Here is an 18163-nt window from a genome sequence, read left to right as displayed (position 1 = left end):
GGTGTGGTGGTGGACACCTGTAGTCCCAGCTGCTCAGGAGGCTGGGGTGGGAGGACTGCTTGAGTCCAGGAGGTTGAGGCTGCAGTGAAGTATGATGGCACCACTGCACTCCAGCCTGGGTGACAGAGGGAGACCCTGTCTCTAAAAAAAATGTTGCTTTGTGTACCATGTACTACTCTCTTCCCAACCATGTGCTGTGAACATGCCACCCTTCAAAAACAATCTAAGGGATGTTTAGGGTGCCTTCTAGCTCTGACATTCTAAAATATATATATTTTTAGTTTTTAATTTTTTTGTACAGGCAGAGTCTTGCTATGTTGCCCAGGATGGTCTCGGACTAGCCTCAAACAATCCACTTACCTCAACTTTCCAAAGTGCTGAGATTACAGGTGTGAGCCACCACCTGACCCATAATGTACTTTCAGAGTTTTAGTTCTTCTTTTTTTTTTTTGAAACAGAGTCTTGCTCTGTCACCCAGGCTGGAGGGTAGTGGCATGATCTCTGCTCACTGCAACCTCTGCTTCCTGGGTTCAAGCAATTCTGTTGTACCTCAGCCTCCTGAGTAGCTGGGACTACAGGTGTATGCCACGACACCCGGCTAATTTTTTGTATTTTTAATAGAGACAGGTTTTCACCATGTTGGCTGGGCTAGTCTCAAAGTCTTGACCTCAAGTGATCGGACCACCTTGGCCTCTCAAAATGCTGGGATTATGGGTATGAGCCACTGTGTCCGGCCTACTTTTTTTAACTTAAAAAAATTGCAGTAAAATATACATAACATCAAACTTCCTAGTTCAATCACTTAAAAGTGTACAATTCAGTGGGATTAAGTGCATTCACATTGTTGTGCAACCATCACTGCTATCTATCTTCAGAGGAACAGTTTTACATTTTAAAATGGGATTTTCACAAGCTGCTTTTCTGGAATACATCTGTGGTCTAAGGGAGCTATGCTGGTGCTGAGGCAACTGTTTGGAATGAGCCAAAGGGATGAGGAAACACTCATGTACCTGTGTCTCCAAACCAGTGGAAGCGGCCACCTGCAGCCCGGGTGACCTCCTTGTAGGCGGCAGCCGTGTCAGTGCGACTGGCATAGCAGGCAGGGGGCGTGGTGTCCATCTTTGGCTCACCCACGTAGAAGAGACACACGTTCAGCTGGAGGTCGCAGCCACTACAGGCCTCGGCCATGTAGGCGCTGAGCGTAGGCTGGTGGGGAAGAGAAGGTAAGAGGGGCCCGCAGCTGGGGGCCTTGAAGATGTGGGGCTCTGGGCAGCCCAGCCTGGCCATGTTTCTCCAGGGCCTTCTCTGTGCCTGGTCCAGTCCTTGGCACAAGGATGGAAAGAGATGAACTTGGGTTGCAGTTTCTCTCAATATATATTAAAAAATTTTTTTTTTTATTATTATACTTTAAGTTCTGGGGTACATGTGCACAACGTGCAGGTTTGTTACATATGTATACATGTGCCATGTTGGTGTGCTGCACCCATCAACTCATCATTTACATTAGGTATATCTCCTAATGCTATCCCTCCCCCTCCCACTACCCTACAACAGGCCCCGGTGTGTGATGTTCCCCTTCCTGTGTCCAAGTGATCTCATTGTTCAATTCCCATCTCTCAATATTTTAACAGAGTGTGGTTGGGAGCTGGACCTGAGAGCCTCCTGACACCAGGCGTGGTCTAGACCAGTAGCATCTGCATCCCCTGGAAGCCTGCTAGAAATGCAGACTCCCAGGCCCCATCCCAGACCTACTGAACCAGGATCTGCACTATGTATGTATGTATGTATGTATGTATGTATGTATGTATATATTTTAAAGAGACAGGGTCTTGCTCTGTTGCCCGGGCTGGAGTGCAGGGGCACGATCATAGCTTGCTGCAGCTTTGACCTCCTGGGCTTAAGCAATCCTTCTGCCTCAGCCTCCTAAGTAGCTGTGACTACAGGCACACATCACCACACTTTTTTGTTTTTTGAGACGGAGTTTCACTCTTGTCGCCCAGGTTGGAGTGCAATGGCATAATCTTGGCTCACCGCAACCTCCCGCTCCGGGGTTCAAGTGATTCTCCTGCCTCAGCCTCCCGAGTAGGTGGGATTACAGGCATGTGCCACCACGCCTGGCTAATTTTGTATTTTTAATAGAGATGGGGTTTCTCCATGTTGGTCAAGGTGACCTCAAACTCCCAACTTCAGATGATCTGCCTGCCTCAGCCTTCCAAAGTGCTGGGATTACAGGCATGAGCCACCACGCCTGGCTACATCTGGTTAATTTTTTAAATTTTATTTTTGTAGAGATGGGGTCTTGCTATGTTGTCCAGGCTGGTCTCAAGCACCTGAGCTCAAGCGATCCTCCCACCCCAGCCTCCTGAGTAGCTGGGACTACGGGCATGTGCCACCATGGCAGGTTATTTTTAAAATTTTTGTAGAAATGTGATCTCCCTATGTTGCCCAATCTGGTCTCCAGGGCCTGCATTTTAACAGCATTCTTAGATGCCTGTCTATACATTAAAGTTTGAGAAGCACTGCTTTAGAAATCATGCTGCAGAAACCTTGGCAAGGTATCCACCTGGGGGAAGATGGATGAGGTCGCAAAGGATAATGGACATCCAGGACATGGCCTACCCACCATGTCCTGGTCAGGGATGCCCCCAGTGAAGAGGTAGATTCCCTGCGATTGGTGTTTGTCTTTGTCCTTGAAGTCCACTTCCACAGCCTTCCGCAGGGCGCTGAGAACGTTCCTGCTGCCCCAACACCGCAGGTTCAGGGCCCACCTGGGGAGGCAGAGATGGCCATGCTGAGGGTCATTGGCCCATGCCTAGGGAATACATTTTGGGAGTAGTTGAGAGCCTTTGCCATCTCAGACGTGATGGAGTTGATGTCATCACTTTCACAAAGTGAAGACAGCCAGGTGGGGAGAGCAGCAGACAGAAGGAAGCTGTTTTCTGATTTCTGCCCATGGTTGTTTGGGGTCAGGGACTCTAGAGAGCTACTTCCTGGTGGAGAGGGGGACAGAGAAAACAATGCCTGCAAGCCTTCCCTCAGACACAGCCCTACGGAGTCTCTGCCCATCACCTACCGCCAGGCACTTTGTAAATTGTCGTGGCTCATGGGAACCATCTCAGGCCTCCAGCTTTCAATTGTGCTTCCAAACCTTTAAGAAGCAAAGAGAATTCATTCTTAGGCTGGGGGAGGTCCACTTGGCAGCCCAGCTCTTTGGGCTTTGCAGCGTTTTAGTGGGGACAAAATTCTGATGAGATCCCCTAAAATGTGAGGATGTCACTGGCCTGGGCCAGCCTTGAGATTTCCTTGTGGGTCATATGTCCCAACATACTTCAGCCAAGACATGGCGTGAGCCAGCTTTGGTCAGCTTTCTTTCTGAGGCGTTGAGCTACAGCGTGTGGCCCCATTTAACCTCCCCTAGCATGGCTCCACATTTCCCTTCCCTATCCATACTTTAGTTTTTTTTTTTTTTTTGGAGATGGAGTCTCACTCTGTTGCCCAGGCTGGAGTGCAGTGGTGGGATCTCGGCTCACTGCAAGCTCTGCCTCCCGGGTTCACGCCATTCTCCTGCCTCAGCCTCCCGAGTAGCTGGGAATACAGGTGCCTGCCACTGCGCCCGGCTACTTTTTTTTGTATTATCAGTAGAGATGGGGTTTCACCATGTTAGCCAGGATGATCTCGATCTCCTGACCTTGTGATCTGCCCATCTCAGTCTCCCAAAGTGCTGTGTTTTTTTTTTTTTAAATACACATCTATGTAATCAACAGGATTTGGTAAAGAAAAAAAAAAATACACATCTAGCCTGGGCAGTAGAGCAAGACCTCATTTCTAGAAAATTAGCTGGGTATAGTGGCACATGTCTGTCGACCTAGCTACTTAGGAGGTTGAGGTGGGAGGATCACTTGAGTCCAGGAGGCTGAGGCTGTAGTGAGCTATGATTGTGCCACTGCACTCCAGCCTGGGCAACAGACAAGACCCTGTCTCAAAAAACAAACAAATAAACCCCCAAATCCAGAAAACCCACATTGTCTCATTTGTCCTGTAAGACAGAATTTAAGATCCTTGAGAAGAGGATTTATACTCTTTATGAATGAAAAGTTGTCCCCTCTCTAGTTTAAGATTAATTCCTCCACCTGGCCTTTGACATCATCACCCATCTCTTCTGAAACTTTGCCCCACAGTTCCGCCCTCACATCCACACATTCCCAACTTCTCTCCACTTCCCTCTGCCCCCAGCACCTCTCTACCTGTTTCAGACTCTCTATACTTGATAAGAACATCCTCCTTCCACTGGGAAGCTACTCTATGAGCAACTTCACTCTTTCCTCTTTCCCCTTGTGGACAAGCTCCCTGGAAACACGATATACCACCACTTCCTCACCTCCTCAACCCATTGCAGTCAAACTTCCACCCTGGGGGCATTCTCTGGTAGAGATGAACAATGCCCTCCATTCCCCCACCAGTGGAAATATATCCCTATTATCGCTGGATAATAAATCTGGGTTCAAGTGATTCTTATGTCTCAGCCACCGGAGTAGCTGGGATTATAGGCCTGTACCACTGAGACCCACTTATTTTTGTATTTTTAGTAGAGATGGGGTTTCACCATGTCAGCCAGGCTGGTCTCGAACTCCTGGCCTCAAGTGATCCACCTGCCTCGACCTCTCAAAGTGCTGGGATTACAGGAGTGAGCCACTGCGCCCGACCTTCATGTACTCCTTTATAGCAGTGCAGGAACGGACTAACATAGCGTCCCAACACCTTTCTCTCTTGTTTTCCTCCCACCTTTCTGGGTTCTCCTTTCCTGTGTTCCTTTAGTGGTTCCCTTCTTCTGCCCACCCTTCAAATGCTGGTGTTTCCCAAGTGCTGCCTTTGATTGTCTTCTCTCTCCCCTTCGCATCTCCACAGGTGCGATCCCTGCACTAACATTTATTTCATTCATATAATCAAAATGCTGATGGCTCAAAACCCCTTATTTCTTGGCTAGGTCTTCTCACTGGAGCTCCTCCTCCTCCTAATGTTCTCCAAACTCTTGAGTGTCTCAGACTCTGGATGTATAAAACCATCTTTCCCTTCAGAGATCTGTCCTTCTTGGGCATCATCTTCTCTTCACCATTCTTTCACCCCCTACAGCCAGGGACGACATTCTGTAGATTCTAACTCCCTAAAATCTTTTCCATGCACCTCTTTTTTTTTTTTTGAGACAGAGTCTTGCTCTGTTGCCAGGCTGGACTGCAGTGGCGCAATCTCGGCTCATTGCAAGCTCCACCTCCTGGGTTCATGCCATTCTCCTGCCTCAGTCTCCCAAGAAGCTGGGACTACAGGTGCCCGCCACCACGCCTGGCTAATTTTTTGTATTTTTAGTGGAGACGGGGTTTCACCATGTTAGCCAGGATAGTCTCGATCTCCTGACCTCGTGATCTGCCCACCTTGGCCTCTCAAAGTGCTGGGATTACAGGCGTGAGCCACTGTGCCCAGCCTCCATGCACCTCTTTCTTGATTAACTTTTATTTTGGGCTCAGGGGTACGTGTGCAGGCTTGTTATATAGGTAAACTCCTGTCATGGGGGTTTGTTATATAGATTATTTCATCACCCAGGTATTAAGTGTACCAATCAGTTATTTTTCCTGATCTCCTTCCTCTCACCCCACCCTCCAATAGGCCCCCGTGTGTGTTTTTCCCCTTTATGTGTCCATGTGTTCTCATCATTTAGCTCCAACTTATAAGTAAGAACATGCTGTATTTGGTTTTCTATTCCTGTGTTAGTTTGCTAAAGATTATGGCCTCCAGCTCCATACATATTCCTGCAAAGATCATGATCTCACTCTTTTTTATGGTTGCATAGTATTCTGTGGCATATGCGTACCACATTTTCTTTCTCCAGTCTACCACTGTTGGGCATTCACATTGATTCCATCTCTTGCTATTGTTAATAGTGCTGCAATGCACATATATATGCATTTGTCTTTATGATAGAATGATTTATATTCCTTTGGGTATGTACCCAGGGATGGGATTGCTGGTTTGAATGGTAGTTCTGTTTTTAGGTCTTTGAGGAATCATCACACTGCTTTCCACCATGGTTGAACTAATTTACACTCCCAACAAGTGTGTAATTGTTCCTTTTTCTCTGAAACCTCACCAGCACCTGTTATTTTTTGACTTTAATAATGGCCATTCTTACTGGCCACACACTCTTTCTTCCATTCACAGTGCCTTGGCTTAAGCCCAGTCAACACTAGGGCAGGCAATTGCAAGAGTCAAACTGGTCTCTTCCCTCCGGTGTTACATTCCTTCAGTTCCTCCTTCACAGCATTGCTCTAGCATTTGAAGATGCAAACCCGATCGTATTCGTACCTTGCTTGCAATCCTCCAGTGCCTTTATATCCTATAGCACAGGAAACTCGTGAGCATGGCCTATATCAGTCCTCCATCACCTGTTATTTCTGTCATGCACATTCTCTCCCTCTCACCCCCATATCCATGCTGAACTACCTGATGGTCCCTAAAGCTCTAACATACCTCACGCCCCTGCTCATGCTGTTGCCTCTACCTGGAACACCATTTCTCCCTATCCCATCATTCTCAGGTGCTAGGCAAACACCTACTCATTCATCAAGACCCAGAGGAAGGGGCACTTGCTCCATGAAGGTGTCCTGAGCCTACTCCTCACAGGTGGAATGAACTGATCCTGCCACTGATACCTTGCAGTCCCATACCTAGCTATCTACTCATTTCTATAGAAAACACCTAATAGCACTTCTTAACATCCCTGTCTCCCACTGTTAGGCTGTGAGTTCCTCGAGGATGCGTTTTGTGTGTCCATCTCCCCAGTGCCTGGCACAGGGACTGATTCATGGCACATTGTCAATGAAACATTGCTGAATGAATGAATGGGTAGATAAATAAATAAAATTCCTTATCTATAATGTTACCATAAATATTTTTCTGTAGAGTTTATTAGGGAATGATTGGGCTCTGGTACAGAATAATATCTAATACTAACTGTTGACTTAATAGGTTTAGAAAATGCCCTATTTCGTTTGAGGTTGTATAAAAATCTACTCTTTAAGTGGGTTCCTTTTCTCTCTGTCTTCCCTTGTTAGTTAAAATAGTATGCAATTAAAAAAATTATATGTATAGTTTTTATGGCTGGGCTCAGTGGCTCAAGCCTGTAATCCCAGCACTTTGGGAGGCTGAGGCAGGAGGATCACTTGAGGTTAGGAGTTTGAGATCAGCCTGGCCAACATAGTGAAACCCCGGCTCTACTAGAAATACAAAGATTAGGCCGGGCGCGGTGGCTTCAAGCTGTAATCCCAGACTTTGGGAGGCCGAGAGCGCGGATCATGAGGTCAGGAGATCGAGACCATCCTGGCTAACCCGGGGTGAAACCCCGTCCTCTACTTAAAAAAAATACAAAAAACTAGCCGGGCGAGGTGGCGGGCGCCTATTAGTCCCAGCTACTCAGGAGGCTGAGGCAGAGAATGGCGTAACCCAGAAGGCGGAGCTTGCAAGTGAGCTGAGATCCGGCCACTGCACTCCAGGCCTGGGAACAGAGTGAGACTCCATTCTCAAAAAAAAAAAAAAAGAAATACAAGATTAGGCCAGGTGTGGTGGTGTGTGCCTGTAGACTTCCAGCTACTCGGGAGGCTGAGGCAGAAGAATTGCTTGAACCTGGGAGGAGGAGGCTGCAGTGGCAACTGAGATCAAGCCACTCACTCCAGTCTGGGCAACAGAGTGAGATCCATCTCAAAACAAAAACAAAAACACAAACAAAACAAACATTAATATAGTTTAAATTAAAAATGCTTAGATAGTAAGTATAATTACAATTAATATTATAATTTTAAAACTAATATTAACATTTTAAAACTATATATACTATATATAGTTTTAAAATTATATATAAATTTGAAGAAAGTTCAAATCTTCAAAACCTCTCTGATCTTCATTGTATTTAATTCCAAACTATACAGTTTTAAAAATTGCATATGATTTATATATATACACACACACACATAATTAAATGTATATGTATAATTTTTATTTATTAAAACAGAGATAGGGTCTCACTATGTTGCCCAGGCTGGTCTCAAACTCATGGATGCAAGTGATCCTCTGTCTCGGCCTCCTGAGGAGCTGGGATTATAGGCGTGAGCCACTGCACCCAGCCAAATTTATATATACAATTTAAATTTAAATTTAGAATTGGAATCCTAAATGTTTGAAAAGGTGGGGGTTGCTGGAGTCAGGCTGAGGACTGAGACTAAGGCATGGCTGGAGTCCTTCCTTTCCTCTTCTGCCTGTTTTGTCTTGGAAGCCAAATGGGCCAATGGGCTGAATTACTTTATCATGGTTGATCAAGCAGTGTGTTTTGGGGTCACTTATCACCTTTGCTCCAGTAGGACAGTCCTGCAACCATTTAATTATTCAATGCCCCAAACAAGATCATCCAAATCAGATAAACTGATGGCTATCCTAGGAGGCTGGGTGACTATGACGTCAATATCTGTCATCCGGCAATGTCCAAAGCCTCAGCATAACGATGGCATCCAAACACACACGACCCACCCTTGCCCCCAGGAGCCAGGAGACACGTACGCGATGAGGTTGAAGTAGTCCTTGTTGGATAACTGCTCCTCCAGCAGCAGCCGCAGGGAGTGCTGGATATGAATAATGTACATGGAATTGGTCGCAGAGATATCGAGCAGTACAACCACCCTAAAAGGAAACACGAGCTTTAAGAGGAGAACCGAATCTCTAAGATAATGTTTATTTTGTTCCATTTTACTATTTAAAGTTTTTTCCAGGGGAATTTTGCATGCCAAATTCATAGCTGGCCAAAATCTTCTCTGTGGTTTGAGGCCAAGAGAGGTGGGCTTACAATGGTAGATTAATGGGGTCATGGAACCCCCCCTTCTCTCCCAAGAGATGCTGTAATAGAATAAAGCCTCATGGTGGAGGTGGTTTAAGGGGTAGGGGCTTCATATAATGATTTTCATAGATTTATTTTAAAGAATTAGCATTCAATATTTTTATAGGTCAGAATATGAACATACATACATACATACATACATACATACATACATACATATATTTTTAGATGGTCTCTCTCTGTTGCCCAGGCTGGAGTGCAGTGGTGTGATCATGGCTCACTGAAGCCTCAACCTCCTGGGCTCAAGAGATACTCCTGCCTCAGCTTCCCAAGTTGCTGGGACCACAGGCACACATCACCATTCCTAGCTAATTTTTTTTTTTTTTTGTGGAGAGCAGGTCTGCCCATGTTGCTCAGGCTGTTTTTGAACTCCTGGCCTCAAGTGATCCTCCTGCCTTGGCCTCTCAAAGTGCTGGAAATACAGGAATGAGTCACTACACCCACCATAGGTTGGGGTCTTTGTAGAGAAAACAAAAACCAGCTGAGCAAGTAACATGAGGAATTAGGTATATCTGGGCCTCTTCGAAAATATTTTTATCTTTTTGTTTGCTCTCTTTCTGTTTTAAAATCTCTAGCCTCATTCGTTCTTTCTCTCATTTTACAACTTCAAACTTATATTCCTACCTCCTGCCCCATTCTCATTTGAGACAGCTATGGATAGCAAAAGAAAATCCATGGGATTTACAGTCAGAAGACCTTGGTTCAAGTTCCACCTCATACCAGCTGTGTGGCCTTAGGCAAGTCACAAAACCTCTCTGATCTTTGTTTAAGTAGTTTAACTATAAACCACTTGTAAGACTCATCATAGGGTTGCTTCAAGAACAAAATTACATAATAGATGTATAGTGGCCAGGTGTGGTGGCTCATGCCTGCAATCCCAACATGTTGGGAGGCTGGGGCAGAAGAATCACTTGAGGCCAACAGTTTGAGACCAGCCTGGGCAACATAACAAGACCCTGTCTCTAATAATAATAATAATAATAATAATAATAGATGTATATTATAAAATATAATAATTTATAAATGTTAATTCATCAAACAAGATATGGAATCATAATAATGGCCATAATAGATAACTATTGTTTCTCCCAACTCAGCATCCATTACCTTATCTGGAAACACCATCCCGATTTTCCTTTGGGAAACACCTCTGCCTCTATCAGTCAATTTGAGTTGAGTGAAACTGAGTCCACTGCAAGCTTCAGGGATGGGCATTTGACCCTGGCCAATCAGAACATCACACCTCTGGCTGGGTGGGAGGATCCATTCATCCATGACCCATTTGCTCTGGCCAGGGAGGAGGTGTGATTTTTTTTTTTTTTTTTTTGTAGACACAGGCACTCGCTCTGTTGCCCAGGCTGGAGCACGGTGGCACAATCATAGCCCGCTGCAGCCTTGAACCCCTGGGCTCAAGCGGCCCTCCTGCCCCTGCCTCAGCCTCCCAAGTAGCTGGGACTACAGGTGTACAACACCATGCCCAGCTAATTATTTTACTTTTTTGTAGAGACAGGGTCTCACTATGTTGCCCAGTCTAGTCTCAAACTTTTGAACTCAAGCGATCCTCCTACTTTGGCCTCCCAAAGCGCTGGGATTGCAAAAATGCTCAGTGACACGATGACATTATTGACATCAATGATGGTGGTGGTGACTTTTTCCTCCCCTGGGGGTTCTGCTGAGAGATTCCCAATCCCTAATCTAAGTGATGGCTTCTGATGATACCAACAGGGAATGCATGAGTCAGATAAATGTCATGTCACACACCAGACCCACGAAGGATAAGAATCCTGCTTAGGAAAGGTACCTTTTTTCACACACAGTGCCCCAAATTCTTCTGCTGGCCAGGGAGAGCCACTCGATCCGCCTCTCGTACATCCGCATAGCTCTGTTGAGCTGTTTCTGCAGAGGTGTGGGCCACAGTGAGCGGCTGCTCAAAGGCTGAGCAACCAAGGGGCCTGAGGGGAAGTAGGTATACCCAGGTGGGCTTCAGGGAATGGTGTGTCAAGTCCCTGGGAATCCAGGCAGTATAATCATTCCACTAAATCATGGACAAATTCGCCACAAGACCAGGAAGGGAAGAGTCACACGGTATTTCATTGCATCAAATGGGGGAGGAAGCAGATCTTTCCCCAGAGGATTAGAGGCTTTTTTTCTTTTTTTCTTTTTTCTTTTTTTTTTTGAGGCATTGAGGTCCCTGCTTGGGGAGGAGGTGGCCAAAGCTCCAGGGGGCCTGTAGGTGGAGCACACAGTCCCTCTTTACAAGAAGGAGTTTAGTCAATGGCTTGGTGACTCCATAGCCCAGGGAACCTTCCTCCCATCTCCGCCTCCTGCACCCCATTTTCTGACTGACTGAACCCATCACTGACCTGGTACTCATAGAGGAAGGGTGGGTCCACATGAATGTTCTTCACTGTCCCATCGTGCCATTCAAATTGTATCATTGCCTTCTGTTCTCAGGCACGGGCAGGAGGGTGAGCAGGTGAACAGAAGTACATGTAGTTTAATTTGGGCACTGGTTCTCCAAATCAGGTGCAGGAGAGGGAAGTGGGCTCTGAACACATTTGAGGTTGGATTGAACTCCCTCCCAGAACTCCACCACACACACCCCACAATACCACCACCACCAGGTCATTGCCTTGTCTGGAACTGGAAGTAGAGAGCCTTAGAGAGAGTGATCCCCTGAATGGACCATGCCTGACAGCAAGCCTCTCAGGCTGTCTTCCTGAGAGGCTTTTCTGAACATCAGAGTCATGAAGATATGGTTGGAGGGTTTTAGTAAAAGAGAGCACAGTTGGAGACCTTAAAATATACTGGCCATAGCTTCTTAGGTTTGGAAACCTAGACAGGCCTTCACAGATGCTTTGAAAATCCAATTTGTTCATCTTGTTTTTTCATCCTCCACCAAGCAACATATCCATCTCTCTATCACTCCATCCATCTAGTCATTCATCCACGCATTGCTAGACCTACATGTCCCTTACTCCTCTCTCTTCCTTTCAGTCTTCCATCTTTCTGCTATCTTTCTATTCACCTATTATTCCTTCCTTCCATTTCTCCATCCTTTCACTCCTACATTCTTCCATCCTTACTTTAATTTCTACTTTCATTCTTTCATTTGTCCTTTATTCCATTTTGCCATCCACCCTTCCATTTTCCATTTTACCCTTCCACCTGTTCAGATTTCCATCCATTCACCCATCCATTCCCCCATCCATGCATCCATCCATTCACCCATCCATTCACCCATCCATGCATCCATCCATCCATCCATCCACCCACCCACTCATCTATTTATCCATCCATCCATCCATCCACGTTTCCATTCATTCATCATTCTTTTCCTTCTTCTGGCCAAACTTCCTTCCAACTACCTTCTCAGCCATCCAGTAAACATTCATTGATTTCCTACTCATACTAAACATGGAGGATAGAGAGTTAGAGAAAAGTATTCCCTCTTTATACTTCATACTTGATGGGGATTTAAATATGTAAAAATTCATGCATTAACCCTTTATGGGAGCAATAGCAGAAGTCTGCATTAGGTACAGCGAGGACATAAAGAGAGCAAGTCTGTCCTGTCTGAGTTGGGAGGAGAAAACTTTCATGGAGGGGGTGACCGTGGTACCTGATTTATCCCTCTTGCCCCATCTCCCAAGTTCAATTTTTCAGATCTTTGAAAACCAATAGCTACAGTGGATTTGATGTGCTTTCTAGGGTCCTGGGTGGGAAGCCTGAATCCCTGGTGATTCTTATTGCCAGAACATTTAAGAAGGTGGGAAAAGCCACCAGGGAGCTCTCCTGCGGAGGACTGGAGAAAATGATGAATCTGAATTACCTCATGGATAGTTGACGATACTGTTTTCTGGAGAATAGGTACAAATTCCTCCACAGGAGAGAATGCGTTGGGTGCCAGGACCTGATACAGACTTAATTTCTTGGCTGAAAAAATAAATTGTGAGGTTGTAAGCACTGCCTGGGAAGCTCCAAAGGGTTCAAGCTTTTATTTTTTTGAGACAGGGTTTTGCTCTGTCACCCAGGCTGGAATGCAGTGGCACAATCGTAACTCACTGTATCCTCAAACTCCTGGACTCAAAGTATCCTCCTGCCTCAGCCTACCTGAGTATCTGGGACTATAGGTGTATGCCACCACACCCAGATAATTTTATTTTTTATAGAGATGGGGTCTTGCTATGTTGCCTAGGTTGGTCTCAAATCCCTGGTCTCAACTAATCCTTCCTTTTTGGCCTCCCAAAGTGCTGGGATTGCAGATGTGAGCCACTGTGCCTGGCCGGATTCAAGCCTTTTAGTCAGTCACCTGCTTCCTGGGTTCTGCCCTCTTTGGAGATTTACCTTTCAGACCATTGACCTTAAGCCACTCTGCAGAAGTCTTGTCCAAGTTTGGAAACTCAATGGTGAGAGGAGCGTCATGCTTTGGGGGTTTAGGCAAGAGGCTTATGAGTAGCCCATTTGTAATCTCTGTGGAAATCTAAATTCAATGAGAAAGCCCTCATTACATAATCATATTTTAGAGTTGAAAAGTCCTCAGTCTTCACCCTCCACCCAGTCAACGCCAAGTAGAGCATCTTAAACACTCCATGGTAGATTAAAGGCGGTTTTGCCTTTCCCTTCCGTCATCCCCTCCCCTTCTCTGATTTCTGGAATTTCCAGGGGAAGACGGAGGAGTACCCAGCAACTCGTTTGCTCTCACAGTGGCCTATGCTCCTGGCTCCCTCCCTAACCTTACCGGGAAGATCAGCACCACGGACTCCAAGATGACAGGTCGCCCCTCCATGCTTTGGAGAACTAAAAACTCCTGCAGCAAATCACTCAGTGAGCCCCCACGTGGCCACCCTGTGGCCACATTTACAAAGTAAAGAACCGAGGCTCTGAGAGGTTAAATTACATAGTGAATGTATAAGTAAAACATAAAACAGCAAGTCCCAAACTTCAGAGATTTGAGCACTGCCTTCATGAATTTTGCTATATCTGAGTACTACTGTATTATTATATTTTAAGAATCAACATGTAACATTAAAGCTTTTTAGTTATTAACTTTCTTTAAGTTTAAAAATTCAATCCCTTTCACAGTTTTAGAAAGAAGATCTATGATGACCATAATGAGCTAGTTTGAAATAGATATCATTTAAAAAATATATTAATCCATGCACCACCTAAAATTATCTTGCAAACTACAAGTAGTACATGCACTTCATTTTTGGAAACTCTTGGCAAGGTTTTGGGCCTTAGACCTGGGTTCAATCCAAACTCAATCTATTTCTATCTCTGCAATCTTAGGCAAGTTATGTAACCTCTTAGCTTCGGTTTCCTCATCTATAAAAAGTAATAATATACTTAACTCAGACTGTTGTTAAGATAAAGCATTTAAATAACTGAACATTGTGCCTATCTTATAATGAGCATTTAATAAATGAGAACTACTATAATTCTTTTTTTTTTTTTTGAGATGGAGTCTTGTTCTGTCATCCAAGCTGGAGTGCAGTGGCACTATCTGGGCTCACTGCAACCTCTGCCTCCTGGGTTCAAGTGATTCTCCTGAGTCAGCTTCCCACACAGCTGAGATTACAGGTGCCTGCGACCACGCCTCACTATGTTTTGTACTTTTAGTAAAGACAGTGTTTCACCATGTTGGCCAGGCTGGTCTTGAACTCCTGACCTCGAGCGATCCACCTCCCACAGCCTCACAAAGTGCTGGGATTACAGGTGTGAGCCATCACACCTGGCCAAGAACTATTATAATTCTAATACTAATTGTTGTTATTGTATTTATATATTTTAAAAATTCTTTTTTGAGACAGGGTCTTGCTCCGTTGCCCAGGCTGGAGTGCAGTGGTACCATTAGGGCTCACTGCAGCCTCGACCTCCCAGGTTCAATCATCCTCCCACCTCAGCCTCCTGAGTAGCTGGGACTACAGGCACGTGCCATCGTGCCTGGCTAATTTTTTAATTTTTTGTAGAGACGGTGTTTTGCCATGTTGCACAGGCTGGTCTTGAACGGCTGGACTCAAGTGATCCTCTGGCCTTGGCCTCCCAAAGCACTGGGATTTCAGGTGTGAGCCATGGCTGAGGTGAGAATGACTCTCTTCAAGACAGCCTATTCTGGGTGGTTGAGGTTTTCATGATTCTCCAAATGGGGGGTAAGGGAGGGGACAGTGACAAGACAGAGGGGGTGGCAGGAGCCTGCTGATCTTTCTCTGAAATAAATTTTACAGTTAGTAAATCCACCACGATCTTTCTGGCACCATGGTAGGCCCAGCCAGCCCACCCAACTCAGAGCTCTGGGGTGCAATGAAGGGTGGGCCTTGCCTTGTTTCGATTTTAGGAAGTGACGGGCACCGGCAGCTGTGCCGTCTATGAACAGGTGAGAAAGGGGAACAAGGCCAGCTGAGTGCTGCTGGGAGAAGGCCCCAGAACTGACACTCATACCACCTACCTCCTCCATGGTGCAGGTGAGCGCCTCACAGGGGCTGCTGTGCCTCAGGGCTTGCACGTGGCTGAGGAGGCTCTGGGCCTTCTGAATTTCTGCCAGGAGCTCATCCATATCCCGGCTGGTGTAGAGCTGATGGTGGCAAGAGCAATCAGCCAGCCAGAATCACTTGGCTACCTGCAGAGGCCAACCCAGGAAGGGGCAAGCAGCCAGGCCAATGCCCAGGCAGGAGGGCAGACTCTCTCCACTAGGCCTTATAAACTGCTACCCATATGCCAGGAAGAGCCTGCAGACATGCTGTGCTCCATTTGTGCAATTGACCTGCTGTATTTTAAAACAATTGAAGAGTTTTCTAATTGTAAAAGTATAAAGAAACACTTTACATGCTCTAGGATGGCTATAATAATAATAATTATTTATTTATTTTATGATCATTTTAAGAGAAAGGGTCTTTTTCTGTCACTCAGGCTGGAGTGCAGTGGTGCAATCATTGGTCACTGCAGCCTCGAACTCCTGGGCTCAAGCGATCCTCCTGTGTCAGCCTCCTGAGTAGCTGTGACTACAGCCATGTGCTACCACGCCAGGTGAATTTTTAAATTTTTTGTAGAGATGGGCTGTCATTATATTGCCTAGGCTAGTCTCAAACTCCTGGCCTCAAATGATCCTCCTGTCTCGGCCTTCCAAAGCACTAGGATTACAGACATGAGCCACCATGCCTGGTCAAGCCACAGGTTTTAAGATAAAATATTTCTTAAACCAGTTAGTTTCAGTCATTTACTTTACCTTTCTTTTTTTTTTTTTGAGACGGAGTCTCGCTCTGCTGCCCAGGCTGGAGTGCAGTGGCCAGATCTCAGCTCACTGCAAGCTCCGCCTCCTGGGTTCACGCCATTCTCCTGCCTCAGCCTCCGGAGTAGCTGGGACTACAGGCGCCCGCCACCTCGCCTGGCTAGTTTTTTTTTTGTATTTTTTTAGTAGAGACGGGGTTTCACCGTATTAGCCAGGATGGTCTCGATCTCCTGACCTCGTGATCCACCCGTCTCGGCCTCCCAAAGTGCTGGGATTACAGGCTTGAGCCACCGCGCCCAGCCTACTTTACCTTTCTAACCTCTGTAGTCTGAGTCACCTACAGACAGAGTCCAGATGATGAGGTATCAAGATAGGGTGCTGCCTGAGTCTGGCTCCCTGCTATGACAAGCAGGGACCTTGTGACCTTTGAATTCACTTGTGAGATGCAAACACTCATTTACTCATGGTTATTAACGGTAGGCAAGACACAGCCTGGGAGCGACCAGATGATTGCATTCTTAATCTTCCAAATGGATCTACACACATGTTTGCTAATCATTGCCTCCCTTGTGAACACAGGGTGGCTGATGTCTAGTTATTAACTGGGACAAGGACAGTAATGGATGGATCAGTACAGAATGGATTGCTCATTTTGCTCTGCAGTGGGTCCCCTGCAGTAGCAGGAGTTGATCTAGGAGAGAAAATCAAGGCAATTCAGACTCAGTGCTTTCTAGGGAGCAGAGCTAGGCTGGGGCCTATATTAATGGCAACTGGAGAGTGATTGAGGATTCTGCAGGCAGGGTTTTAAAAGGCCCCTGGGCTCCCAGGCATGCAATCAATGCATCATACAGGCTGACCAAAGCATCTCCTGTGACTTCAGGTTGTCCCCGTTCTTCCCACATATTCATTCTAACCCGATTTTACCTGTGTAACCTCATTGAATACAGGTGGGGACAGGGAGAAAAGGAGAAACAAGTGTATAGTGTGGTCCTCGCCCAGACCTCCTGGGTACAACCTTGGAGGCAGACAAGGAGAGAAGAAGAGGGGCCACATGTTGGCAGAAGGGCTTACCTCCATCTTTGGGCTGTAGCAGTGGTAGTAGCCCCTAACAGCTTCTGCAAGGTTCTTCAGGATAGCCTGCAGGGATGAGGCCAGGGTCAGCCCTCACTAGGGCAACACCAATACTCCAGTAAGTCTTCTCCTTGACTGAACCTCCCAATTATCCAAAGCGTCCCATTTTACCAAAGGGAGAACCAGGCATAAGGACAGGTGCATTCTCGTCCACACTCGGGGGCCTGTCCAAGCATGAGGCCTCAAAGGCCAGCCCAACTCACTACCGCCAAAGCCAAGGGACACCTCAGAAAATCTCGGGCACTCACAGGGGGCAGCTGATCATCGCAGCTGTAGGTGATGAAGTGGATGATGAGGTCTCTTCCCATGGTGGACTGCTGGATGTAGTCGGACAGGATTTCAGAAGGCTGATCTGGGCTGGGGAGAAGGGAGAAAAGTGGACACCCCAGGTCAGATCACTTTGAGAACATTTCAGAGCAAAACGGTAATTCCCAAGGAACATCTCCTGATTCTTAACTGGCCACCTGTGTCCCAGGTCATCTATGCGGGATGCAGGGCTAGGTGGACTGCAGGCCTGGCTGCCCTGCCTCCTCTGCAGATGGGTGGCCTGTGACTGCAGTCCTTCCCTCGTGTGTGTGTGAAGAGTCATGGTTGATGATCTTTTCTCTCTTTCCTTCTTTCTTTTCTTTCTCTCTCTTCCTTCTTTCCTTCCTTCTCCCCTCTCTCTCTTCCTTCTTTCCTTCCTTCTCCCCTCTCTCTCTTCCTTCTTTCCTTCCTTCTCCTCTCTCTCTCTTCCTTTCTCTTTCCTTTTTCTCTTTCATTTTCTCTCTCTTCCTTCTTTCCTTCCTTTTCTCTCTCTTCCTTCTTTCCTTCCTTTTCTCTCTCTTCCTTCTTTCCTTCCTTTTCTCTCTCTTCCTTCTTTCCTTCCTTTT

At 46.2% G+C, this 18163-nt stretch overlaps 1 protein-coding gene across 5 annotated transcripts in view; it reads right to left on the bottom strand.

Annotated features, from left to right (window-relative positions):
- The window catches only part of VWA3A (von Willebrand factor A domain containing 3A), an 83029-nt gene that overhangs the window by 21502 nt on the left and 43364 nt on the right, over window positions 1-18163 (bottom strand). For all 5 annotated transcript variants that reach the window (XM_017850267.1, XM_017850273.1, XM_017850281.1 and 2 more), the window contains 11 exons: window positions 17540-17648; window positions 17232-17297; window positions 15381-15506; window positions 13280-13415; window positions 12765-12868; window positions 11296-11376; window positions 10734-10828; window positions 8599-8718; window positions 3074-3148; window positions 2624-2768; window positions 1011-1206 (listed from right to left, as the gene is read on the bottom strand). In XM_017850267.1, the coding sequence (XP_017705756.1) occupies window positions 1011-1206; window positions 2624-2768; window positions 3074-3148; window positions 8599-8718; window positions 10734-10828; window positions 11296-11376; window positions 12765-12868; window positions 13280-13415; window positions 15381-15506; window positions 17232-17297; window positions 17540-17648 (1253 nt within the window). The remainder of the gene's footprint in view (window positions 1-1010; window positions 1207-2623; window positions 2769-3073; window positions 3149-8598; window positions 8719-10733; window positions 10829-11295; window positions 11377-12764; window positions 12869-13279; window positions 13416-15380; window positions 15507-17231; window positions 17298-17539; window positions 17649-18163) is intronic.

Source organism: Rhinopithecus bieti, unplaced genomic scaffold (genome assembly GCF_001698545.2).
Source record: "Rhinopithecus bieti isolate Rb0 unplaced genomic scaffold, ASM169854v2 scaffold_1918, whole genome shotgun sequence".
NCBI lineage: Eukaryota > Metazoa > Chordata > Mammalia > Primates > Cercopithecidae > Rhinopithecus > Rhinopithecus bieti.
The sequence above is the reverse complement of the archived record's forward strand: the minus strand, read 5'-3'. Positions and strand labels throughout refer to the sequence as shown.